The sequence below is a fragment of the Styela clava genome, chromosome 12, assembly GCF_964204865.1.
Source record: "Styela clava chromosome 12, kaStyClav1.hap1.2, whole genome shotgun sequence".
Lineage (NCBI taxonomy): Eukaryota > Metazoa > Chordata > Ascidiacea > Stolidobranchia > Styelidae > Styela > Styela clava.
In genome coordinates, this window is record NC_135261.1 from 11448711 (window position 1) to 11475388 (window position 26678).

General features: G+C 35.4%; 3 protein-coding genes and 1 long non-coding RNA gene across 4 annotated transcripts; all 4 read left to right on the forward strand.

Moving 5' to 3' along the window:
* The first annotated feature begins 3933 nt into the window (after window positions 1-3933).
* LOC144430523 (uncharacterized) lies at window positions 3934-6808 on the forward strand. Its single transcript, XM_078118518.1, has 11 exons — window positions 3934-4049; window positions 4118-4310; window positions 4394-4574; window positions 4649-4822; window positions 4889-5049; window positions 5114-5321; window positions 5392-5513; window positions 5589-5793; window positions 5861-6167; window positions 6237-6538; window positions 6605-6808. The coding sequence occupies exons 1-11, from the start codon at window positions 4014-4016 to the stop codon at window positions 6666-6668; spliced, it is 1953 nt and encodes a 650-aa protein (XP_077974644.1). The 5' UTR covers window positions 3934-4013; the 3' UTR covers window positions 6669-6808.
* A 2882-nt stretch (window positions 6809-9690) lies between these two features.
* On the forward strand, window positions 9691-11301 carry LOC120338118 (uncharacterized). The gene is made up of 2 exons (XM_078118325.1): window positions 9691-9842; window positions 10055-11301. The coding sequence occupies exon 2, from the start codon at window positions 10645-10647 to the stop codon at window positions 11299-11301; it is 657 nt and encodes a 218-aa protein (XP_077974451.1). The 5' UTR covers window positions 9691-9842; window positions 10055-10644.
* A 4915-nt stretch (window positions 11302-16216) lies between these two features.
* LOC144430732 (uncharacterized) lies at window positions 16217-18389 on the forward strand. Its single transcript, XR_013479690.1, has 2 exons — window positions 16217-16903; window positions 17116-18389. It is a non-coding gene; the product is annotated as an uncharacterized LOC144430732 (long non-coding RNA).
* Window positions 18390-23848: 5459 nt separating this feature from the next.
* On the forward strand, window positions 23849-26678 carry LOC144430505 (uncharacterized). The gene is made up of 11 exons (XM_078118496.1): window positions 23849-23918; window positions 23987-24179; window positions 24263-24443; window positions 24518-24691; window positions 24758-24918; window positions 24984-25191; window positions 25262-25383; window positions 25459-25663; window positions 25731-26037; window positions 26107-26408; window positions 26475-26678. Exons 1-11 carry the CDS (start codon window positions 23883-23885, stop codon window positions 26536-26538), a joined length of 1953 nt encoding a protein of 650 aa, XP_077974622.1. The 5' UTR covers window positions 23849-23882; the 3' UTR covers window positions 26539-26678.

Sequence of the window (26678 nt, forward strand, 5' to 3'; positions counted from 1 at the left end):
GAACACGAGTTTTAACAAATTTTGATGATGGCTGATCTTCGGTTTTCAATCACCACTTCTTACAGGATGTAATCACAAACATTGTTTTGCTTACAATTTTTGAGCATCTATTATCTAAACAATGACATGTTTGGTTTGATTGACGTTGTCAAACGATATTTGACGCGAGTCAAAAGTCGAGTTGCACATTGGCATATAAAACTTTTCCAGAAATAGAAATATTTATGCATGAGAAGAATCCGGGAAATATTGATGATATATAGAAATTTGTTTCGAATTGCAAAAATATATCTCAAAATCCATATTTTTAAAGGCGCCCAATATGAAACTGTCCGCTAGTTGCAGGGGATGTAGTTGAATTATTTTTTGGAGATTCAGTATTCTCGGAGAATGATAACGTCAATCAATCAATCAATCAATCTATCGAAACATCAACATTTTGCTTCTAAAGTCTGCATACGTGTATGCAAAATAAACTGTTTGCTCTACAATAAAGATATAAGTGTTTCATCGAAAAACAAATGTTTTATTTGTGTTTAATATGCATGTGTGGTGTTCACACTCTTTGAGGCAGGGGTAGGCAACCTAAGGCCTGCGGGGCGAGAATCCTGCCCGCGACGTTTCACTGAAATATAGTAACAAAACACCCGTTTCGACGATTATATTCTATACGTAACAGAATTTATTGTGAGACACGTGTAGACTAAATCATATTATAATCTAACAAGTAGAAAATTAATGAGCCTATAATTTCATTATAATTAGACAAATGTCAACAAAACGCAGAAACGTTGATGCTAGGTGCAAAGGGTTCAATGGCGCCAAAAATCTTCAAATGAAATATTTTGATGCAATGTAATGAGGAAAGAAATCTATAGTCTATTCGAGAAATGTACCACTGCTTGATTTTTATTATAAAAAGTATCATCCGTTTGATTTCAAACTTTCTAGAATTATGTGCGCCCGCCATTATTGCCACCCTTGATTTTGGCCCGCGAGCGACAAAAGGTTGCCGACCCCTGCTTTAGAGATCGGGTGTGTAAGATTTTCTAATTCAGATCTATTCATAACAGACACGCATTCATAAAACCTTCGGTACAAGTCTATTAAAATTTGGCTAGAATTTCCCTTGCATTGCGATGGCTCTGGAAACACCAGTGCACGTCACAGAAACAAATGTACGGCATCTTAACTCCAAAAAATGACAACATAAGAAAAATCCAGTTTCTAATTAATGTTCATGTCTGGCTAATACAAAAAATAAAACGAATGGACAACGGTAATAAAGCAAATCATAACTATAGCGATTAAAAAAAAACGTTACAAACTTGGCGCAAGACTCATTGCTGCTAAAAGGTCGCAAGTATGCAAGTATGCTATTATTTCGCTCACGACCAACTCGACCTAAAAGCGGGGACAAGCGAAAATGATATTATGACAACACAATTACACTTTGATATATGAATCAAATCCATATTTGCTTGTGATAATAGATCGTTCGTAAAAATGGCGTTGAAAATGTAGTTATTTCTTCTTAACTTAAACTTTTTTTCGTTGTTAATTGACCCTCGTGTCCATAAAATTGGACATTGCTCTCTTATATATATACGAATCATTGAAAGGTCTACAATTATTAGAAAGACAACAGTAATTACACATGGTAAATAAAATAACTGATGAAAACCCTTTTTCTTTGAAGGAGATCACAGGTCATGGAAGTTTGAGGACCGCTGTTAGGATAGGATAGGATTCACATATTTATCCCGGGGGAGAAGAAAGCCGATAAGACGGCTTATCCATATGGCGAACCACGGCCTCTCGTCCGGTTACCATTCCAAGTCCGGTATGTGATTAGTTATATTATTTGTTTTCGAAAGCATGGACTTGGTGGTGGAGGAAGCTGTAACCGACCAGCGGTTACGTGAACCACCCAGCGACGGCGAGGAGTCCAGCAATCCTCTCGCACATAACCATCCCTGCATGGGATTCGAACCTGCGAACCTACGCAGAGTAATTAGAGGTGCGGTGGCGAGCGTATTTCTAACGCTTCACCCGTTGAGCCACACCGCCGCGCCTGTTCTAGTTGCTGACGCGCCAACGTCGCATCATCTCTTCTCCTTGCTTGGATGCAAGTTTCAATGACTTGCGTCAGGACATACGTGTGCATAATGACGAGAATTGTTTTATTCAAGAAAGTCTACAAATAGATTTCGACGATGAGATTTTATACTTGTAGATAGAGCAACTGCACCGCGTTTTTTATTAAACATTCTTCGCAAATTGTTGAAACTGACTTCGGTTTGAAGATGAATGAAGTGATGTTCGAGTGCAATTATGCCTAAACACGAGTTCTAACAAATTTTGATGATGGCTGATTCTCGGTTTTCGATTATCCACTTCTTAAAGGGTGTAATCACAAACATTGTTTTGCTTACAATTTGTGAGCATCTATTATCTAAACAAAGACATGTTTTGTTTGATTGACGTTGTTAAACAATATTTGAAGCAATTCAAAAGTCGACACACATTAGCATGTTGAACTTCTCCAGAAATAGAAATATTTATGCATGAGCAGAATCCGGAAAATATTGATGAAGTATGGAAATTTCGTTCGAATTACAAAAAAAATATCTCAAAGTCCATATTTTTGAAGGCGCCTAATATGAAACTATCCGCTAGATGTTAGGTAAGCAGTTGAAATATTCTTTTCGGATTCAGTATTCTCGGAGAATGACAACGTCAATCAATCAATCAATCTATCGAAATATCAACGTTTTGCTTCCAAAGTTTGCATACGTGTATGCAAAATAAATTGTTTGTTCTAACATACGGATATAAGTGCTTCATCGAAAACAAACGTTTTAAATGTGATATCATTTATACGGATATGACAGCTCTTCATCAAAAATATAATAATCTTCAAAATTGGTATTTAACTCGACATTTTGTGTTTTTGCCTCGAATGCGATGGAAATTCACTTAAAATATTTAGTACTTTTCAACTTTACCATGTTGAAGTAGGATTTAAATGTTTTGAGAATTCCAAATTCCAAAATAAAATTTTCGACTCCGAGACCTGTGACGAAACGTTATGAAACTGGATATTTCAACTTTATTGGTGTTGTCTCGACATTAATTCAATCGTTATCTTTTCATTTGGGGGTTGTGGTTGGCGTTAGATATATATAATATATGTTTAAATGCCAGCAATTGAACAGAACATAAAATTCGTTTTTAAATTAATTGGACTATTCTACACTAATTTCTGCTTTATCATTTTGAAGGTGAAAAAATAGTTCCAACTCCAATACCACTGACAACGAGTGAAATATTCTTCGTGTGCAAAATTCATGTTCGAATAACTCATATTACAGTGTTCAATCATTATGGCTATTTCAGATACATTGTTGATGCTCATATAATCAGGGAAAATTTTTGATTGATTGACGCTGTCAAGCATGAGAACGTCAATCAATCTATGATTCAAAAGTCGTACATTTTGATTGTTAAAATAATTGTATGCGTATGCCAATAAGTAAATAATAAAAATAAAGTGTCGTTGAAAAACTGCTATGTTTTTAGTAATGCTCTTCAATTGGATGTAATAGCTGTTGACTAACTATCTTCAATCCTGAAGTTATATTTATATAAACAATGCGCACTGATGAAGTGAATAGCTATGCCGAGGTGGTATCCTATTAGTTGAAAAATAATGTACTTCACAATATAAAGATTAATTAACAATTACCATTTTACTAAATGCACAATGATGGAAGATTTAAATGAAATAAACTGAACTTTCTGTTATAACTACGGCATAGCGATTCGAGGCAAACATTTGTTGCGCTTATGACAATTTCAATCATTGTGGTCGAGACAAGAGATCACTAATGTAACATTAAAACCCAAATGAGCTGGTGCTTGAATTTGGAGGGAGGGGAGAAATCCTATATATACAAGCGCACAACAGGGCTTTGACAAGTCGTTGTTCAACAACCTGAATAAAGACGATCATGAAGATTCTATTGTTACTTCTAGGCTGTTTGGCCGTAAGTATTTGATAAATAGTGCCCTTCATGTCTTTTTATCAATTTTGCCAAAATTATAATGTTTACAGGTTGCCAATGCCGCTTTATACCAACCAAGTCATTGCGGATATGTTACTTACAATGTCGGGCAATTTTACCGAATCAATTACGGATGTTACAGTTTCCGAAGCTACTACTGTCCTGCTTGGTTCACAACGAAATATTACTCTAATGTTCTGAAGAGCTATCCAGGAGAGAAATGCACAGAGGATGGATTCGTAGGTAATTCAGAATTGTATCTTGATATGTTTTCCTGAATAATTTGAGAAACACACATTTTGAGGGCATGAATTTTTGTATTATAGAGATGACGGTCGACGTTTTTGAAGCTGAAGTTAAAAAACAATTGAAAGAAGTGGCCAATAAAATATATCTTGATATGCAACAAAAATATGAAGATTGGGATGAAACTGCAACAAATCAAAATACCGAGGCAAAGAAAAAGCACGAAGACGCTATCGAGGAATATACAAAGCAGTATTTGAGGTTTGTATTTCTTCTTACAATTTTTTCTTACGTATTCTTTTTTTAGTCAAATTACTAACATCGTGAATTTTTAGAATTACGGGATTGCAGGAAGAGTCAGAAGAAATGAAGGAGACCAACAAGAAGGCTATTGAAAATTATAATACAAAACTAGATTCATTGTTGGAAGAGGCAAAAAAAAATTATAACGATGACATGCAGAAAAGATACGCTTGTGTGCTGGAATATCACGAAAAACTTGTCGAGAGGTGGGTTACTGTAAGTTTAAATGTCCGTTTACAAGAGAACGAAAATTCGAACCTTTCTTATTTCAGGTCTGTTACATGCTTCACCACTCGTTTAGCTAAAATAGCAGAATACAAAGAAGCTCTCGAAAAGCGCGTGACAGAGTACGAGACAAAGTATAAATGTGTCATGGAAGCCATCGTGAAACAGAGATCTGAAGTGTTCCAAAAACTCATATACAGAGCCCATTGTAAGTTTTTCTATTCTTTCGAATTTTGCACATACTTTTATTCATAATGGAACTTTACATCTAGGTTCTGAGGATTGGAACGAAGCAGAGGTTAATGCAGTTTTGGAGGCTTTCAAAACTAAAGAAACTCAATCATATCAAACACAGTTGGATGAATACACTACGAAGCTAACTGCAGCTATCGCAGAACTTGTGAAAAGCTACGCATGCGCTTATCAGTGCGCTTACGGCGGAACTCTCTGTTTTGGCAGAAGTCAATTTTACACCAATTGGTAATTATAAATAAATGGAAGGTACATAGTATATATCAATATAATTCTACTCCTGGTTTTTTCTTTATAGTCGAAGTATCGGGAAATGGTGGACGTACAGAATTACCACCCAAAGAAGTTGCTTCCGTTTCTTGACCTACAAATTCCAATACAGGACAATCCAATACAAGCAACTGAAAAAATGTGAAACCGGTTAGTGCAATTCCTAAAAATTTTCCACAATTGTCTTTATGTTTCACTGAATTTAATATTTTTATTACACTTAAGATGAAGTTAATATCACCGAACAAAAATTCAAAGAAGACCTTGATACCAAAGCTAAGACAATAATTGAATCTATGAAGAAAACATATGCTGAATGGTTTGCACAAGCAGAAATAACTAATCAGAAGGCATTGGAGTCTTTCAAAAAGATTGTTGATGAGAGACACAAATGTTTAATAACGTATTATAAAGCAAATTGCTTAGTAAAGTAAGTGTCACAGTGAATAAGTATATCATAAGATGACATTTGGCACAATTGCTCTTTATATTTCCAGAAACAATTGCATCACAGCAGATAACTTGACTTCCCTAGAAGAATATCAGAAATCATTAGACGAACAAAAGAAAGAAGCGATTGCAGAGTATGAAAAAAAGCTTGAGGAGCGCCTTTCTCGCGCTTCCAAGGCATACACTGACATGATTGATTGCCACGAGCAAAGGATCAATGAGCGAATTGCCAAATATGTTGCACAATATGCATCATGCCTATCTACCAGAAAGACAAAGATCGAAAACTACGAAAAGTGCTTATCGGAACGGTTTGAAAGAAGACTGAAATGCATTACAGAAAGATTGGAAAAGGTTGGCAGTGTGAAATTTTGTTCAAAAAATATGTATATATATTTATATAATTCTTGCAAAAATGTTTAGATTTCCCAACTCAGAATGGAACAGTATTTGAAACTGCTTGAATTTTATATGGGCAAACCACTCGGCAACGAAGCTCAAGCATTGTACGACGCCTACGAAGCAAAAATGGAGACGGAACTCGCCGATATAGTGACCAAGATTAAAGGAGACTGGGAGAAACATCTAAGTGATCTGAAGGAGCATTACGCTTGTGGATTCAAATGCACATACTGTGTGCAACTTCGAGAACTCAGGATCCATTATAATTATCGCTGCGTGTTACCCACGTCTTCATCTTATTGCTTTGCTTACAAGCAATTCTGGTAAGTCATAGATACGTAATTGAATTGAATCAAATTTTTTCCTGTTTAACATATTCCTATTTTTAGCACGTACAAATCCTACCGCATTGTCAAGTATGGCGGATGCTTCAGATATGTCAGATGTGTATAAACGCCGGCAACATCAACCGAACGACAAGCGACCATGAAAATATTATTCATTTTAGTTTTAGATTAGGCTGATGAATTTATGCCAATTGCATTTACCATCTGATGATATTGACAATAAATTCTAAGCAAATGCAAATAGAAGTGTTACAATGTGGTTAGAGGCATCTGTAGTGACCGGGATTTGAAAGTACGTGTGGATTGAACACTATTTCTATACCTTTACATGTAAAATTGTATTATGTAATAACTTCAGTTACATACTTCGCAAAGCACAAAGCGCTTTATTATTCGACATGCATGCTTCATACTCCGTGTAACCCCCTTTATTTGCGACCCGGTAACGCCAGGGTGCAAATAGTAGAAAAAGCTGTTGTGTGGAAAATGCATTTCCCAAATCCTTGTTCAAGCACAACCGATTTTTTCAAACTTATCATGAAAATTGTACTTCTAAAAATTGATAACGCGAGATGAAACCTTGAGCGATGCACAAGAAAACATCAAAATGGGAAATACAGGTCAACTTGTTACGTTCAGGAATGACAAATGTTGGATGAGAAATGGAATTATAATGAAAATAATGTCTCTGAACAATCATATTATTGCAAATTCCGCAATTACGAAATATTAATACCATAACGATAATATTTTTGCTCCGGAAAAGAAAGTTTAAGAATCCTCACGTAAACTTCACAATCTGTTAATAATGACAATATTAAATACAAAAACACCAGTAAAATTCAAATCATGCAAATCTCAGTATTTTCCGGTAACCGGGGCTTAAATTTGAAATATTCGTTTAAATTCACATATTTGTCCAGAAAGTTTTGCAATAATTCAAGCATCTTCCAGATAAATTCAATTTTTACAGACTTGACGACATTTTTTGTAGAGTTCAAAATTCTACAAATTTTCTTCGAAATATTCGAAAATTTGAGATGTCATCAAAATTATACAATTGCGATATATTAGTCTTCTCTTCAACGATAAACTCAAATGTTTAGGTAAGGTTCGAAATAATTGATTATTTTATAAATGAATGCAAATTTCACAAAATTGCCAATATTCGACCAACAGAAAATTCGGAACATCGATGGATGTTACTACAATTTTCATAGTGCGATGTTTTGTCTTCTATAAACCGCGAATTCTAATTTTTACACTCGGAATAGGAAAAAATCGATATAATGCGAATATCTTTTGAATATATTTAATTTTTACAAAGTTGACAACACTCAAATCTCAAAAATTGCTGGATATCACAAATATATTTTTTACCATAATACCTTCTGACATTGGTCCTCTCTCTATTTAACGCAAAATTCAGGGTCTTGAACTTGGAACCGGAATTCTTTAAATGATGCAATTATCTGATAAACATGAGGGCCTTACACAAATATATGGACACGAGAACCGAAACGAAACAATTCACCATCAATTCCCAGAAAACCATGCAATGTGCTTAACGAAGCTGTATTTTAAAACAGCTAATGTACGATAACTTACCAGTATGTTTAAAATGTTCGTTCCAATTTGAAAATTTTGTCCGAAATCAGGCAATCCAATACACTGCGCTTTTTAGCCTAAATATGTAGACTCTTTGACTAGTTTGAAGACAGGCAATGATATGCCAATTCATAAATTTTGTCCTAAGTTAGGCAATGTCATGCTAATTTAAAATTTTTGTCCGGAGTTTTGCAATTCCATTTTTTTGGTTAATGAAATTTATTCCACTACCAGACATTTGATATGCTCGACACTTACGCTATTAGAACTGAAATCTTCAATATGTTTTCTGTTTATAATACAGTAATAGTTTGTAACGAAACTTTCCTTATGAAAAAGCCTGCGACTTGTTCTTCGCGACTTACCGTACCTCGATGAGCAACACATCGCTTAAAAGGCGCGCTATTGCTAATTTTGATCAGGTCATCGTACACGGAAAAAAAATTCCATGAATCCCACAAAAACTTTGGAAAGGAATAAAAGTTATAGCCTTCTAGCGAACAATACAATCTTTGACAACTGGAAATTTCAAAGCAATTGTTCCAGTATTTAGAAAAAAAAATAAAAGATTAGAAGAAAATAACAAGTACAACATAATAACAAAACAACATATTATCACCCTGATAAAACATTAGGTTCAATTTTTTCGAAATTCGGCAGGAATTTCGCTTGAATAGCGATGGTTCTGGAAACATCAATGCACTTTCTTCACCAAAAAATTGTACGACATCTTAACGTCAAAAAACGACAACATAAGGAAATCCAGTTTCTAATCAATGTACATGTATTGTTAATATATAAAATAAAACCAATGAGCAACGGTGAATAATCGAATCACAGTTGAAAATAAGTGAATAGAGAATTTCTGTTCACCAAATGGCGTAATTCACAGACTCCGTGTTCTTTTCAGTTTTTTATAAAAAATGGCATTCTTGCATATTGTACTTTCTTGTTGTACCATAATGGTTCATTATAGAGATGGATATTGGCATTAGATGTTAATTCCTTATATATGTACCAGGTACAAAGTGTATCCTTAATTGTTATAAAATGAAGATTTTTTATGAAACGAGAGTTATACCATAAATTTCCTTTCAGTAAACAATGTATTTCTATATCACGTAAATAATAAAGTTCAATGGTTTTCCAAATACTCTCTTTTGACTCATCTATGAGGTGATACAACCATTTCAGTTTTAAAAAAATAAAGGTACTTTCTGTTAGCGAGAATCATAACGTGTTTCTAATTTGATGACGTTTTACGTTGTTACGCAGACGTTGCAAACGTATCGACGCAGCATTATTGCGACAGAGTCCTGTTTCTCGATTAATCCCGGGAATTCTAAATTATCGCCACGCTGCTTCGATGAGTTGGCACCTTCTGTCCTTGTATACAGTGTAATCTATTGCGCTAGGAGTTGTTTATCGTGTTTAATATTGGGTTTACTATTCGCGGTTAGGATAAACGATTCGAATTGAAGTTAATAATTGGGTTTAAAATCAACGGTTCATACTGGAGTTGTAATGTAATGTAGGGATACAGTTTAGGGTTGTAATATAGTCCAAATAGAATGATAAATACTGTTTCTTGTATTTAGTCACATAAGTTAAGTTGTATTTACTTTGGATTATAAATTGTTGAATTGAGTTGCCTGGAGATCCTAAACATTCGGTATGTAAATATTGTTTTATCTTGTATGATTTATTCTGTAATTTAGTATTGTGAATACTATTTTATCCTATGTGATTTAATCCGTACATAAGTGTGACATATGGTTATCTGCTAATTGGTGTGAATTGTTATTGCTTGTAAAAATGGTAATGCTGTTATATTTGATTAATTGTGCCATATAAGCTATTTAGTTTTATCTATTATTTTGGCAGAAAACCGTTCCATTAACAACGTTCCTTTACGTTCCTCATACCCGGTATCAAGATTTACGTTACGTTCCATTAACAACGTTCCTTTACGTTCCTCATACCCGGTATCAAGATTTACGTTACGTTCCATTAACAACGTTCCGTTTCCGGTACCCAGCAAGTTCTATTTTCCTGATTCATGTTCGAGATTTGATTTGAAGTGTCTGTTGATTGTTATTAAAGATATTCACCGATTTCAAGTTGAATTATATTGGGGCAGCATTTGAAATGCACAGAAGAATCTGGCGGCACTTTAACCGCTGTTTACAGACTTTAATTGCTTGAAAGCACGGACTAGTTGTAACAATTAACCGATATAGGTTTGGGGTCAGGACTGGGGTATTGGGACGCGTTTTTGAAGTCTCCAATCTCTTAATGTGCGTGAGAAGTAACCAGGCTACATAGAATCGAGCGCAACATTAAAGTTTTCGAATGCAGGAAAACTGAAGTTTTCTATTTCGAAATCAAACCAGAGTATTGTAAGCAGCAATTGAAAGATATCAAACTTTTCAATTGATCCTAGATTGAGTGAAGAAAGTCACTTAAAAGTCGAAATGGCTGCAAAACCAGTTTCACAAGAAGAACTGGAACGTTTATTGGCTGATCTGAATGGTCAGTATAGATCAGCAGAAGAATTGATGTTGAATCCAAGAAATAAGGAGATTCTACACTCCCAAGTAAAAGAAATAGATGCAATGTTTGTGGAGTATTCTAAAGCTTATGAAATACATGTTGCAGAACTGCCAGTAGATGAAGAGGCTCAAAGAGTAGCTAAAGAATCTTTCCAGAGAGAAAGTTATGGATATGAAGAGTTCAAAGCACATGTTGAAGAGTGGCTTTCCAGACAAGAAAGCACACAAATCGTTGAGAATCCTCCATCAAAACCACAATCTATAGCTAGTAGAAAATCATCTAATATGTCAAGACCTCGATCTGCAAGGACAGCATCGAGTTACAAAAGTACAAGTTCCAGTTACAAGAGAACTGAGGCAATAGCTGTCAGAGAACTTGCAAAATTGAAAATGAAGCAACTGTCAGAGTTGGAACAGGCGGAACGAAATACTCAAGAAATAAAATCAGCATCAGAAAGAGAAATAAGGCGATTACAAGCTATACACGAATATCAAGCCGCATGTGTAGAGGCTGAAGTGTGGGAAAGAAGCTTTAATCGCAATGAAAGGGTCCAGTTTCAAGAAATGGACCACCGATAGCACAATTGGTAGAATGTGAAGCAGCACAGGCTGAAGTAAACACACCTCAAGTGGGTCAAACCAATTGTATTGTGCCTCCTAGAGAGCCACAAGTTAGATTATCCCTGGATCCGGTCCAGGAAGTGGTTGCGGAAGTGATGCATCCCGTTAATCAAGAATTTCGAACTAGACAAGGTGGAATGAGACAGGCTAATTTGGTGAGTCCTGTAGAAGAACTAATATGCCATCACAAGATGTTGGCTCAATTCTTGCTACTATGACATCTACAATGCGTGACATGGTAGATTTACCTAAACCCGAATTACTTTCGTTTCATGGTTCACATGAAGAATATACAAGGTTCATGAATAGTTTCAAGATAAATATTGAGAACAAGATTTCAGATGACAATCTGAGATTGACTTACTTGCAACAGTTTTGCAAAGGTAAAGCAAGAGAATTGATTCGTCAATGTTCTGTATATCCTCCTACAGAAGGATTGACTTTAGCAAAGAGACTTCTAAGAGAAGCTTACGGAAGACCATTGTTGATTGCCAGAACTTATATGAAAGAGTTAATACATGGTCCAATGTTGAAACCAGATGATCGAGATAGTCTTCTGGATCTTTCTCATAAAATGGAAGAATGTTACCTAACGCTGTCGCATTGGAAGCAATATTCAGATCTAAATAATTTTGACAATATTGCTCAACTTTCATGTAGATTACCCTTGAAGTACCATAATAAATGGGAAGAGGAGGCAGCAGATTATGAGAATAGAAACATTGAACTAAAATTTGAACATCTTTTAAAGTTTGTCAAGAAAGCAGCAATTACGGCACAATCATCGATGGGCAAAGCTATGAGAGCTCATAAAGAGAGGGAAAAGGCTAAACACCCTCAAAAGAAGAGAATTTATGCAAATTCCACTTCAACAAGTGGTGATGGCAAACCTGAACAATCTACCGAGAGAAAAGGTACACTTGTGAGAAATAGATACAGATGTGTTATCTGTTCAAAAGATCATTTTCTTATTCATTGTCCAGAGTTTGAAAGAAAATCTGCAAGTGAACGCGAGGCTACAATTCGTGAATTTCATATTTGCAGAAACTGTTTATACATTGGTCATATGGCACGGCAATGTCGTAAGAATCCTGCATGTACTGAGAGAGGAGGTGGTGGCAGACATCATAGAATGCTTCATCGAAATGTTGCAGATACTAAGCGATACTTGCAGATACTGTTTCCTAGACGAGGGAAGCACCTCTTGTCTATGTGATAAAAGATTGATGGAACTTTTAGAGATGGATGGTGAACCAATGAGTTATTGCATTACTACTGTAAACACACCGAATCCACAGAAACAAGATGGATTCGCTCTTGACTTAACTGTTAAACCACTGAAAGGGGAAGGTTGTGTGACATTACATCGTGTGCTCACTGTGGATGAAATTCCGACAGTACCGAATAAATTACCTAAAAGGATTGAATTACAAAGACATGAATATCTCGAGGGTATTGAATTTCCAAAATTACCAGATGAAAGAGTGATGCTCATGATTGGCGTGAATGTACCTGAAGTATTCTGGGTAAAAGATGAAAGGCGTGGTACTACAACTGAACCAGTTGCAAAAAGAAGTATTCTTGGTTGGTCACTGGTTGGGCCTGCCTTTAATAAAGCTTCTCGGAATGAAAGTTTTCATGTACAAGTAAATCTTGCTGAAGTGAAAAGTGAAGATCTTCAACGACAAATTAGAGAGATGTGGGAAACAGATTTCAAAGATATATCATTGACTCCCACACCAACATTGTCAAGAGAAGATAAGTATGCATTACAACTGATGGAAGATAATATAAAGATGGTGGATGGACATTACCAATCTCCGTTACCATGGAAACCAGGATGTCCTGAATTTCCTAATAATCGTGATGCAGTTATGAGAAGAACCAACAATTTGGGAAAACGCTTGTTGAAGAATGATGTTTTAAGGGACAAATATTGCAGTACCATGGCTGAATTTATAAAGAAAAGACGGGCAAGGAAAATTCCTGCTGCTGAATTTGAAGCACCCATTCGTAAAGCGTGGTATCTTCCTCATCAACCCGTTACATCAGAACAGAAACCTGGTAAAGTACGCCTGGTATTTGATGCAGGTGCAAGATATTTGAACACATCACTGAATGATCAATTACTGCAAGGTCCAGATATGGCAAATGGATTGTTATCTGTTTTGCTACGTTTCAGAATGTACAAATATGGTATAACTGCAGATATAGAAGCTATGTTCTTACAAGCTCGTGTAACTCCTAGGGATGTTGATGCATTGAGATTCCTATTTTGGCCTGATGGAGATTTGACAAAAACTCCTGTCGATCATCAGATGTTAGTGCATTGTTTTGGAAATACATCAAGTCCATTTTGTGCAAAGTACTGTTTAAGGAGAACTGCAGAGGATTTTGGAAAAGACTTTCCATCAGATATAAGTGACAATATCAAAGATAATTCATATATAGATAACTCCCTACTTGGAGCAGATAGTATATCTTACTTACTTACTGAATGTGGAGGTTTTCATTTAAACAAATGGAGGAGTAATTCAGAAGAAATTATTTCTTGTGTTCCAGAAAAGGATAGAGCACAAATTCAAACAAACGTAAATTTAGACCCAAATCGTTTTGAACGAGTTTTGGGAGTTGTGTGGTTCGTGATAGAAGATTGCTTTGGATTTAATACAAAGCTGAAGACAAAACCTGCTACGAAAAGAGGAGTTCTAGCAATTCTTAGTTCCGTATTTGATCCCATGGGTATTGTATCACCTGTGATATTGCAAGCAAGTCCTATATTCCAAGAGTTATGTCGTCAACAATTGGGATGGGATGAAACTATTGGAGCAAATGAACAAATAGCATGGGAAAGCTGGACTAAAGCAATTCCGGAATTATCAGAAGTCAAATTACCAAGATACATTAAACCGAATTCATTTGGGGTTATTGTTTCACAAGAATTACATCATTTTGGCGATGCATCACAAGTTGCCTATGGAACAGTTTCATATTTGAGGTTATCCGATGAAAACGGTCAAATACACTGTTCATTTTTACTTGGAAAATCAAGATTGTGTCCTATCAAGACAATATGTTCACTTCCACGGCTGGAAATTACAGCTGCTGCGCTTTGTGTGCGAGTGGATATGTTTTTAAGACGTCAATTAAAATTTGAGAAGAATGTTAAGTCTATATTCTGGAGTGATAGTACAGCTACTATCCAATCAAATTACAATTCGTCGAAAAGATTTCCTACTTTCATAGCTAACCGATTAGCAAAAATTGAAGAAGGTTCAGAGCCACATCAATGGCATTATGTTCCAAGTGAATTGAACCCAGCGGATTATGCATCCCGTGGAATGACAGCAAAGAAATTGATTGCAAAGAAATCATGATTACAAGGACCAGAATTTCTCTACCAGAATGAAGAGAACTGGCCACAAATGCCAGTTAAATTACCAGATTTACCATTGGAATTTATTCTGAAGAAGCCAATTAACGTTCTAGTGAATCTAGTGACAGAGAATAAACCTTTGGACAAGTTTATCAACTATTATTCTTCATGGTATAAGTTGAAGAAAGCTACCGCATGGATTATCAGATTCAAAATTTATTTACAAGCTAAACCAACAGTTCAAAAAGGTAAATTGCAAACAGAAGAGTTGAGAAGATCCGAAAATGAGCTGATAAAGTATTTACAAAATAGTGAGTTGAATAAAGTTATTGCAAAGTTACAAAATTCTGATGTACAAGGGAAAAGTGTGCTTAGAAATTTGAAAATTGCACCTTCAATGCAAAAGTTGAATCCTGTTTTAATTGAAGGAATATTGAGAGTGGGTGGAAGATTGCAGAACGCACCCATAGAATTTGATTTGAAACATCCAATAATACTGCCAAGTAACCATCATATCACACAGTTGATTGTCAGAGAATACCATAAAAGTTCACATCATTGTGGAGCAAGTCATACATGGAATTTGCTGAGACAGAAGTTCTGGATTATCAATGGAGCTGTTGTTGTAAAGCGAAATATTCGTAATTGCATATTCTGCAAAAAGAGAAATGCTTCGATGGGTAAGCAATTTATGGCTGACCTACCTAAAGAGCGTGTGACACCAGATCAACCACCATTCACATGTGTTGGAGTTGACAACTTCGGACCGTTGTTGGTGAAGCAAGGAAGAAGTTCTGTAAAGAGATGGGGCTTGATAATAACCTGTGCAACAACTAGAGCAGTGCATTTGGAAATTGTGCATAGTATGGATGTCAATTCATTTATTAATGGGTTAAGAAGATTCATAGCCAGAAGAGGCAAGATTTCAACCATTATTTGTGATAATGGGAGCAATTTTACAGCTGGAAATAAAGTATTGAAAGAAGAAATTCAAATTTGGAATTCCAGTAAAATGGGAGAATTTTGCAGACAAAGTGATATCATATTCAAGTTCAATCCTCCCACAGCTTCACACTTTGGAGGTTTCTATGAAAGACTCATCAGATCAGCAAGAAAGATACTGACTGCTTTATTGCATGATCAATTGGTTACTGATGAAGCGTTGTCTACTATATTTTGTGAAGTTGAAAGTCAATTGAATTCAAGACCACTTACACCTATTAGTATGGATCCTTTGGATGAAGAACCACTTTCACCAAATCATTTATTGTTGCTGAAGCATAAAGCAAATTTACCACCAGGAATATTTGACAAGAAAGATTGTTATGTGAGAAGAAGATGGCGTCAAATACAATATTTGGCTGACCAATTCTGGATAAGATGGTCCAGAGAAGTACTCGTCAATCTACAAGCTCGACATAAATGGTTGAAGAAGGAAGACAATTTCAAAGTCGATGATCTTGTGTAACTGGTTGACAACACAATACCAAGAGGGAAGTGGTTGACTGGCAGAATTATGGAAGTTATACCAGACAAATTTGGAGCTGTCAGACAAGTGACTGTCAAAACTTCTCATGGGTTTTTAAGAAGACCAATAGCAAAACTTTGTATGATTCAGAGAGCTGATGAGTAATTCATTGTTAGTTGTATTACTTATTTGTGATGATTCTCACTTTTTCTTTTTGAATTGTAAGATGTATTCTCTTCGTTCCTACATCTGGGGCGGGGAATGTTAGCGAGAATCATAACGTGTTTCTAATTTGATGACGTTTTACGTTGTTACGCAGACGTTGCAAACGTATCGACGCAGCATTATTGCGACAGAGTCCTGTTTCTCGATTAATCCCGGGAATTCTAAATTATCGCCACGCTGCTTCGATGAGTTGGCACCTTCTGTCCTTGTATACAGTGTAATCTATTGCGCTAGGAGTTGTTTATCGTGTTTAATATTGGGTTTACTATTCGCGGTTAGGATAAACGATTCGAATTGAAGTTATTAATTGGGTTTAAAATCAACGGTTCATACTGGAGTTGTAATGTAATGTAGGGATACAGGTTAGGGTTGTAATATAGTCCAAATAGAATGATAAATACTGTTTCTTGTATTTAGTCACATAAGTTAAGTTGTATTTACTTTGGATTATAAATTGTTGAATTGAGTTGCCTGGAGATCCTAAACATTCGGTATGTAAATATTGTTTTATCTTGTATGATTTATTCTGTAATTTAGTATTGTGAATACTATTTTATCCTATGTGATTTAATCCGTACATAATTGTGACATATGGTTATCTGCTAATTGATGTGAATTGTTATTGCTTGTAAAAATGGTAATGCTGTTATATTTGATTAATTGTGCCATATAAGCTATTTAGTTTTATCTATTATTTTGGCAGAAAACCGTTCCATTAACAACGTTCCTTTACGTTCCTCATACCCGGTATCAAGATTTACGTTACGTTCCATTAACAACGTTCCTTTACGTTCCTCATACCCGGTATCAAGATTTACGTTACGTTCCATTAACAACGTTCCGTTTCCGGTACCCAGCAAGTTCTATTTTCCTGATTCATGTTCGAGATTTGATTTGAAGTGTCTGTTGATTGTTATTAAAGATATTCACCGATTTCAAGTTGAATTATATTAGGGCAGCATTTGAAATGCACAGAAGAATCTGGCGGCACTTTAACCGCTGTTTACAGACTTTAATTGCTTGAAAGCACGGACTAGTTGTAACAATTAACCGATATAGGTTTGGGGTCAGGACTGGGGTATTGGGACGCGTTTTTGAAGTCTCCAATCTCTTAATGTGCGTGAGAAGTAACCAGGCTACATAGAATCGAGCGCAACACTTTCAACGTCTACCATTTCAATTCCACCTTTCATTTTTGGGCCAATCAATGTTTTACGTTTGATTCTTTCCCAATTTGAATTCCATAAAAAACGAAATATTAAAGAATTCAGTGATTTAACAAATTTTTTGGGAATAGTAACAGGTAAAAATGTAAATTGATATGTAAAGAGCGATAGAATTCATGATTTGATTACACATACTTTTCCTAGAATTGTTAAATTTCTCCTACGCCAAATTTGAATAATGTTTTGTACTTGCTGCAACATAAACGGTAAGTTAAGTTCAAATAGTTGTTTCAAATCAGCCGTAATTGTAATTCTCAATAATTTAAACTCATAAGTCCAGTTGAGATTGTGATGAATATTTTGTTCAATTATGCCACATTCAGTTCCAATATTCATTGCTTGTGATTTTCAGCATTTGTTTTGCATCCTGATATAGTTCAGCTGTTCAAAATAAGGTTTCAATGCTTTTAGATGAATCATCAGTGAAGACTATTGTATCATCTGCAGCTAGGGCTATTTTAATTTCGTTTTCTGCAATTTTATATCCAGTGATATCTTTATTATTACGAACCATCGTTGCGAAAATTTCTATTACTACAAGGAATAAATACGATGAGATTGGGTCGCCCTGATTAAGCCCGAATGCTATTAGCGACTGGAACAGGAAACACCATACGACACTATCAAATATCCAATCCAATAATTGTACCAGGTATTTCATTGTATGTTGTATGGTTTATTATATCGCAAAGTAATCGTATGTTTTCTCCCATTTGTCTGTTTTGAATAAAACCTCTTTGATCTTTGTGAATTATATTGTTCATTACTGTTTGGATTTGTGTCGTGAGAACTTTACTTAAAATTTTGTAATCCGTATTCAATAGAGTAAGGGGTAGATAGTTTTTTAAATTATCGGCGTCTTTTCCTTTCTTCAATATGAGGGTTATTATTTCATCACATTGAGTTTGGCTCATGTGACCAGTGATACACGCCTGGTTATAACATTTCAGCAGAGAGTCTTTCAAATCTTCCCAAAAGACTTTATGTTAATAACGACCAACTCGACTTAATAGCGCAGACATGCGGAGATAATATCATAACAACACAATTACACTTGGATATATGAAACAAGCCCATATTTGTCTGTGATGATAAATCGTCCGGAAAAAGAGCGTTGACAATGTAGTCATTTTTTCCTAACTCAGGCTTTTTTGTCGTTGTTTATTTGACCCTCGTGTCCATAAAATTAGACATTGTCTTCCCTAATATATATACGAATCTTGGCAGAGCCCACAAACACTAAGACAGACACCTGGAAATTATACATTGTGAATAAAATAGTGTTTGCGTCCCAACGCCGCATCATCTCTTCTCCTTGTTTCGATGCAAGTTTCAATGACTTGCGCCATAAAATACATGCGTGTATTGAAAAGAATTGTTCTATTCACAAAAGTCTAGTAATACTTTTTGACGTTAAGATATTATACTTGTTGAAGGAGCAACTGGAACGCGTATTTAATTGAAACATTCTACGCAAATTGTTGAAATTAACTTTGGTTTGAAGATGAATGGGGTGATTTCCGAGTGCAATTATGCCTGAACACGAGTTTTAACAAATTTTGATGATGGCTGATCTTCGGTTTTCAATTATCCACTTCTTACAGGATGTAATCACAAACATTGTTTTGCTTACAATTTTTGAGCATCCATTATCTAAACAATGACATGTTTGGTTTGATTGACGTTGTCAAACGATATTTGACGCGAGTCAAAAGTCAAGTCGCACATTGGCATATAAAACTTTTCCAGAAATAGAAATATTTATGCATGAGAAGAATCCGGGAAATATTGATGATATATAGAAATTTGTTTCGAATTGCAAAAATATATCTCAAAATCCATATTTTTAAAGGCGGAAGCGGATTTTTATCATGGCAGAGCCCACAAACACTAAGACAGACCCCTGGAAATTATACACTGTGAATAAAATAGTGTTTGCGTCCCAACGCCGCATCATCTCTTCTCCTTGTTTCGATGCAAGTTTCAATGACTTGCGACATAAAATACATGCGTATATTGAAAAGAATTGTTCTATTCACAAAAGTCTAGTAATACTTTTTGACGTTAAGATATTATACTTGTTGAAGGAGCAACTGGAACGCATATTTAATTGAAACATTCTACGCAAATTGTTGAAATTAACTTTGGTTTGAAGATGAATGGGGTGATTTCCGAGTGCAATTATGCCTGAACACGAGTTTTAACAAATTTTGATGATGGCTGATCTTCGATTTTCAATTATCCACTTCTTACAGGATGTAATCACAAACATTGTTTTGCTTACAATTTTTGAGCATCCATTATCTAAACAATGACATGTTTGGTTTGATTGACGTTGTCAAACGATATTTGACGCGAGTCAAAAGTCAAGTTGCACATTGGCATATAAAACTTTTCCAGAAATAGAAATATTTATGCATGAGAAGAATCCGGGAAATATTGATGATATATAGAAATTTGTTTCGAATTACAAAAATATATCTCAAAATCCATATTTTTAAAGGCGCCCAATATGAAACTGTCCGCTAGTTGCAGGGGATGTAGTTGAATTATTTTTTGGAGATTCAGTATTCTCGGAGAATGATAACGTCAATCAATCAATCAATCAATCTATCGAAACATCAACATTTTGCTTCTAAAGTCTGCATACGTGTATGCAAAATAAACTGTTTGCTCTACAATAAAGATATAAGTGTTTCATCGAAAAACAAATGTTTTATATGTGTTTAATATGCATGTGTGGTGTTCACACTCTTTGAGGCAGGGGTAGGCAACCTAAGGCCTGCGGGGCGAGAATCCTGCCGGCGACGTTTCACTGAAATATAGTAACAAAACACCCGTTTCGACGATTATATTCTATACGTAACAGAATTTATTGTGAGACACGTGTAGACTAAATCATATTATAATCTAACAAGTAGAAAATTAATGAGCCTATAATTTCATTATAATTAGACAAATGTCAACAAAAGTCAGAAACGTTGATGCTAGGTGCAAAGGGTTCAATGGCGCCAAAAATCTTCAAATGAAATTTTTTGATGCAATGTAATGAGGAAAGAAATCTATAGTCTATTCGAGAAATGTACCACTGCTTGATTTTTATTATAAAAAGTATCATCCGTTTGATTTCAAACTTTCTAGAATTATGTGCGCCCGCCTTTATTGCCACCCTTGATTTTGGCCCGCGAGCGACAAAAGGTTGCCGACCCTTGCTTTAGAGATCGGGTGTGTAAGATCACTGTCTGTCAACAAATTATATGAAAAATTAAGACAAGATTTTCTAATTCAGATCTATTCATAACAGACACGCATTCATAAAACCTTCGGTACAAGTCTATTAAAATTTGACTAGAATTTCCCTTGCATTGCGATGGCTCTGGAAACACCAGTGCACGTCACAGAAACAAATGTACGGCATCTTAACTCCAAAAAATGACAACATAAGAAAAATCCAGTTTCTAATTAATGTTCATGTCTGGCTAATACAAAAAATAAAACGAATGGACAACGGTAATAAAGCAAATCATAACTATAGCGATTAAAAAAAAACGTTACAAACTTGGCGCAAGACTCATTGCTGCTAAAAGGTCGCAAGTATGCAAGTATGCTATTATTTCGCTCACGACCAACTCGACCTAAAAGCGGGGACAAGCGAAAATGATATTATGACAACACAATTACACTTTGATATATGAATCAAATCCATATTTGCTTGTGATAATAGATCGTTCGTAAAAATGGCGTTGAAAATGTAGTTATTTCTTCTTAACTTAAACTTTTTTTCGTTGTTAATTGACCCTCGTGTCCATAAAATTGGACATTGCTCTCTTATATATATACGAATCATTGAAAGGTCTACAATTATTAGAAAGACAACAGTAATTACACATGGTAAATAAAATAACTGATGAAAACCCTTTTTCTTTGAAGGAGATCACAGGTCATGGAAGTTTGAGGACCGCTGTTAGGATAGGATAGGATTCACATATTTATCCCGGGGGAGACGAAAGCCGATAAGACGGCTTATCCATATGGCGAACCACGGCCTCTCGTCCGGTTACCATTCCAAGTCCGGTATGTGATTAGTTATATTGTTTGTTTTTGAAAGCATGGACTTGGTGGTGGAGGAAGCTGTAACCGACCAGCCGTTACGTGAACCACCCAGCGACGGCGAGGAGTCCAGCAATCCGCTCGCACATAACCATCCCTGCATGGGATTCGAACCTGCGAACCTACGCAGAGTAATTAGAGGTGCGGTGGCGAGCGTATTTCTAACGCTTCACCCGTTGAGCCACACCGCCGCGCCTGTTCTAGTTGCTGACGCGCCAACGTCGCATCATCTCTTCTCCTTGCTTGGATGCAAGTTTCAATGACTTGCGTCAGGACATACGTGTGCATAATGACGAGAATTGTTTTATTCAAGAAAGTCTACAAATAGATTTCGACGATGAGATTTTATACTTGTAGATAGAGCAACTGCACCGCGTTTTTTATTAAACATTCTTCGCAAATTGTTGAAACTGACTTCGGTTTGAAGATGAATGAAGTGATGTTCGAGTGCAATTATGCCTGAACACGAGTTCTAACAAATTTTGATGATGGCTGATTCTCGGTTTTCGATTATCCACTTCTTAAAGGGTGTAATCACAAACATTGTTTTGCTTACAATTTGTGAGCATCTATTATCTAAACAAAGACATGTTTTGTTTGATTGACGTTGTTAAACAATATTTGAAGCAATTCAAAAGTCGACACACATTAGCATGTTGAACTTCTCCAGAAATAGAAATATTTATGCATGAGCAGAATCCGGAAAATATTGATGAAGTATGGAAATTTCGTTCGAATTACAAAAAAAATATCTCAAAGTCCATATTTTTGAAGGCGCCTAATATGAAACTATCCGCTAGATGTTAGGTAAGCAGTTGAAATATTCTTTTCGGATTCAGTATTCTCGGAGAATGACAACGTCAATCAATCAATCAATCTATCGAAATATCAACGTTTTGCTTCCAAAGTTTGCATACGTGTATGCAAAATAAATTGTTTGTTCTAACATACGGTTATAAGTGCTTCATCGAAAACAAACGTTTTAAATGTGATATCATTTATACGGATATGACAGCTCTTCATCAAAAATATAATAATCTTCAAAATTGGTATTTAACTCGACATTTTGTGTTTTTGCCTTGAATGCGATGGAAATTCACTTAAAATATTTAGTACTTTTCAACTTTACCATGTTGAAGTAGGATTCAAATGTTTTGAGAATTCCAAATTCCAAAATAAAATTTTCGACTCCGAGACCTGTGACGAAACGTTATGAAACTGGATATTTCAACTTTATTGGTGTTGTCTCGACATTAATTCAATCGTTATCTTTTCATTTGGGGGTTGTGGTTGGCGTTAGATATATATAATATATGTTTAAATGCCAGCAATTGAACAGAACATAAAATTCGTTTTTAAATTAATTGGACTATTCTACACTAATTTCTGCTTTATCATTTTGAAGGTGAAAAAATAGTTCCAACTCCAATACCACTGACAACGAGTGAAATATTCTTCGTGTGCAAAATTCATGTTCGAATAACTCATATTACAGTGTTCAATCATTATGGCTATTTCAGATACATTGTTGATGCTCATATAATCAGGGAAAATTTTTGATTGATTGACGCTGTCAAGCATGAGAACGTCAATCAATCTATGATTCAAAAGTCGTACATTTTGATTGTTAAAATAATTGTATGCGTATGCCAATAAGTAAATAATAAAAATAAAGTGTCGTTGAAAAACTGCTATGTTTTTAGTAATGCTCTTCAATTGGATGTAATAGCTGTTGACTAACTATCTTCAATCCTGAAGTTATATTTATATAAACAATGCGCACTGATGAAGTGAATAGCTATGCCGAGGTGGTATCCTATTAGTTGAAAAATAATGTACTTCACAATATAAAGATTAATTAACAATTACCATTTTACTAAATGCACAATGATGGAAGATTTAAATGAAATAAACTGAACTTTCTGTTATAACTACGGCATAGCGATTCGAGGCAAACATTTGTTGCGCTTATGACAATTTCAATCATTGTGGTCGAGACAAGAGATCACTAATGTAACATTAAAACCCAAATGAGCTGGTACTTGAATTTGGAGGGAGGGGAGAAATCCTATATATACAAGCGCACAACAGGGCTTTGACACGTCGTTGTTCAACAACCTGAATAAAGACGATCATGAAGATTCTATTGTTACTTCTAGGCTGTTTGGCCGTAAGTATTTGATAAATAGTGCCCTTCATGTCTTTTTATCAATTTTGCCAAAATTATAATGTTTACAGGTTGCCAATGCCGCTTTATACCAACCAAGTCATTGCGGATATGTTACTTACAATGTCGGGCAATTTTACCGAATCAATTACGGATGTTACAGTTTCCGAAGCTACTACTGTCCTGCTTGGTTCACAACGAAATATTACTCTAATGTTCTGAAGAGCTATCCAGGAGAGAAATGCACAGAGGATGGATTCGTAGGTAATTCAGAATTGTATCTTGATATGTTTTCCTGAATAATTTGAGAAACACACATTTTGAGGGCATGAATTTTTGTATTATAGAGATGACGGTCGACGTTTTTGAAGCTGAAGTTAAAAAACAATTGAAAGAAGTGGCCGATAAAATATATCTTGATATGCAACAAAAATATGAAGATTGGGATGAAACTGCAACAAATCAAAATACCGAGGCAAAGAAAAAGCACGAAGACGCTATCGAGGAATATGCAAAGCAGTATTTGAGGTTTGTATTTCTTCTTACAATTTTTTCTTACGTATTCTTTTTTTACTCAAATTACTAACATCGTGAATTTTTAGAATTACGGGATTGCAGGAAGAGTCAGAAGAAATGAAGGAGACCAACAAGAAGGCTATTGAAAATTTTAATACAAAACTAGATTCATTGTTGGAAGAGGCAAAAAAAAATTATAACGATGACATGCAGAAAAGATACGCTTGTGTGCTGGAATATCACGAAAAACTTGTCGAGAGGTGGGTTACTGTAAGTTTAAATGTCCGTTAACAAGAGAACGAAAATTCGAACCTTCCTTATTTCAGGTCTGTTACATGCTTCACCACTCGTTTAGCTAAAATAGCAGAATACAAAGAAGCTCTAGAAAAGCGCGTGACAGAGTACGAGACAAAGTATAAATGTGTCATGGAAGCCATCGTGAAACAGAGATCTGAAGTGTTCCAAAAACTCATATACAGAGCCCATTGTAAGTTTTTTCTATTCTTTCGAATTTTGCACATACTTTTATTCATAATGGAACTTTACATCTAGGTTCTGAGGATTGGAACGAAGCAGAGGTTAATGCAGTTTTGGAGGCTTTCAAAACTAAAGAAACTCAATCATATCAAACACAGTTGGATGAATACACTACGAAGCTAACTGCAGCTATCGCAGAACTTGTGAAAAGCTACGCATGCGCTTATCAGTGCGCTTACGGCGGAACTCTCTGTTTTGGCAGAAGTCAATTTTACACCAATTGGTAATTATAAATAAATGGAAGGTACATAGTATATATCAATATAATTCTACTCCTGGTTTTTTCTTTATAGTCGAAGTATCGGGAAATGGTGGACGTACAGAATTACCACCCAAAGAAGTTGCTTCCGTTTCTTGACCTACAAATTCCAATACAGGACAATCCAATACAAGCAACTGAAAAAATGTGAAACCGGTTAGTGCAATTCCTAAAAATTTTCCACAATTGTCTTTATGTTTCACTGAATTTAATATTTTTATTACACTTAAGATGAAGTTAATATCACCGAACAAAAATTCAAAGAAGACCTTGATACCAAAGCTAAGACAATAATTGAATCTATGAAGAAAACATATGCTGAATGGTTTGCACAAGCAGAAATAACTAATCAGAAGGCATTGGAGTCTTTCAAAAAGATTGTTGATGAGAGACACAAATGTTTAATAACGTATTATAAAGCAAATTGCTTAGTAAAGTAAGTGTCACAGTGAATAAGTATATCATAAGATGACATTTGGCACAATTGCTCTTTATATTTCCAGAAACAATTGCATCACAGCAGATAACTTGACTTCCCTAGAAGAATATCAGAAATCATTAGACGAACAAAAGAAAGAAGCGATTGCAGAGTATGAAAAAAAGCTTGAGGAGCGCCTTTCTCGCGCTTCCAAGGCATACACTGACATGATTGATTGCCACGAGCAAAGGATCAATGAGCGAATTGCCAAATATGTTGCACAATATGCATCATGCCTATCTACCAGAAAGACAAAGATCGAAAACTACGAAAAGTGCTTATCGGAACGGTTTGAAAGAAGACTGAAATGCATTACAGAAAGATTGGAAAAGGTTGGCAGTGTGAAATTTTGTTCAAAAAATATGTATATATATTTATATAATTCTTGCAAAAATGTTTAGATTTCCCAACTCAGAATGGAACAGTATTTGAAACTGCTTGAATTTTATATGGGCAAACCACTCGGCAACGAAGCTCAAGCATTGTACGACGCCTACCAAGCAAAAACGGAGACGGAACTCGCCGATATAGTGACCAAGATTAAAGGAGACTGGGAGAAACATCTAAGTGATCTGAAGGAGCATTACGCTTGTGGATTCAAATGCACATACTGTGTGCAACTTCGAGAACTCAGGATCCATTATAATTATCGCTGCGTGTTACCCACGTCTTCATCTTATTGCTTTGCTTACAAGCAATTCTGGTAAGTCATAGATACGTAATTGAATTGAATCAAATTTTTTCCTGTTTAACATATTCCTATTTTTAGCACGTACAAATCCTACCGCATTGTCAGGTATGGCGGATGCTTCAGATATGTCAGATGTGTATAAACGCCGGCAACATCAACCGAACGACAAGTGACCATGAAAATATTATTCATTTTAGTTTTAGATTAGGCTGATGAATTTATGCCAATTGCATTTACCATCTGATGATATTGACAATAAATTCTAAGCAAATGCAAATAGAA

Coding starts and splice junctions, on each gene's coding strand:
- LOC144430523 (XM_078118518.1), top strand. CDS start 4,014: ATGAAGATTCTATTGTTACTTCTAGGCTGTTTGGCC. Junction 4,311..4,393: donor CACAGAGGATGGATTCGTAG/GTAATTCAGAAT, acceptor TTTGTATTATAG/AGATGACGGTCGACGTTTTT. Junction 6,539..6,604: donor TTTGCTTACAAGCAATTCTG/GTAAGTCATAGA, acceptor TCCTATTTTTAG/CACGTACAAATCCTACCGCA.
- LOC144430505 (XM_078118496.1), top strand. CDS start 23,883: ATGAAGATTCTATTGTTACTTCTAGGCTGTTTGGCC. Junction 24,692..24,757: donor CACGAAAAACTTGTCGAGAG/GTGGGTTACTGT, acceptor TCCTTATTTCAG/GTCTGTTACATGCTTCACCA. Junction 26,038..26,106: donor TTACAGAAAGATTGGAAAAG/GTTGGCAGTGTG, acceptor AAAAATGTTTAG/ATTTCCCAACTCAGAATGGA.
- LOC120338118 (XM_078118325.1), top strand. CDS start 10,645: ATGGCTGCAAAACCAGTTTCACAAGAAGAACTGGAACGTTTATTGGCT.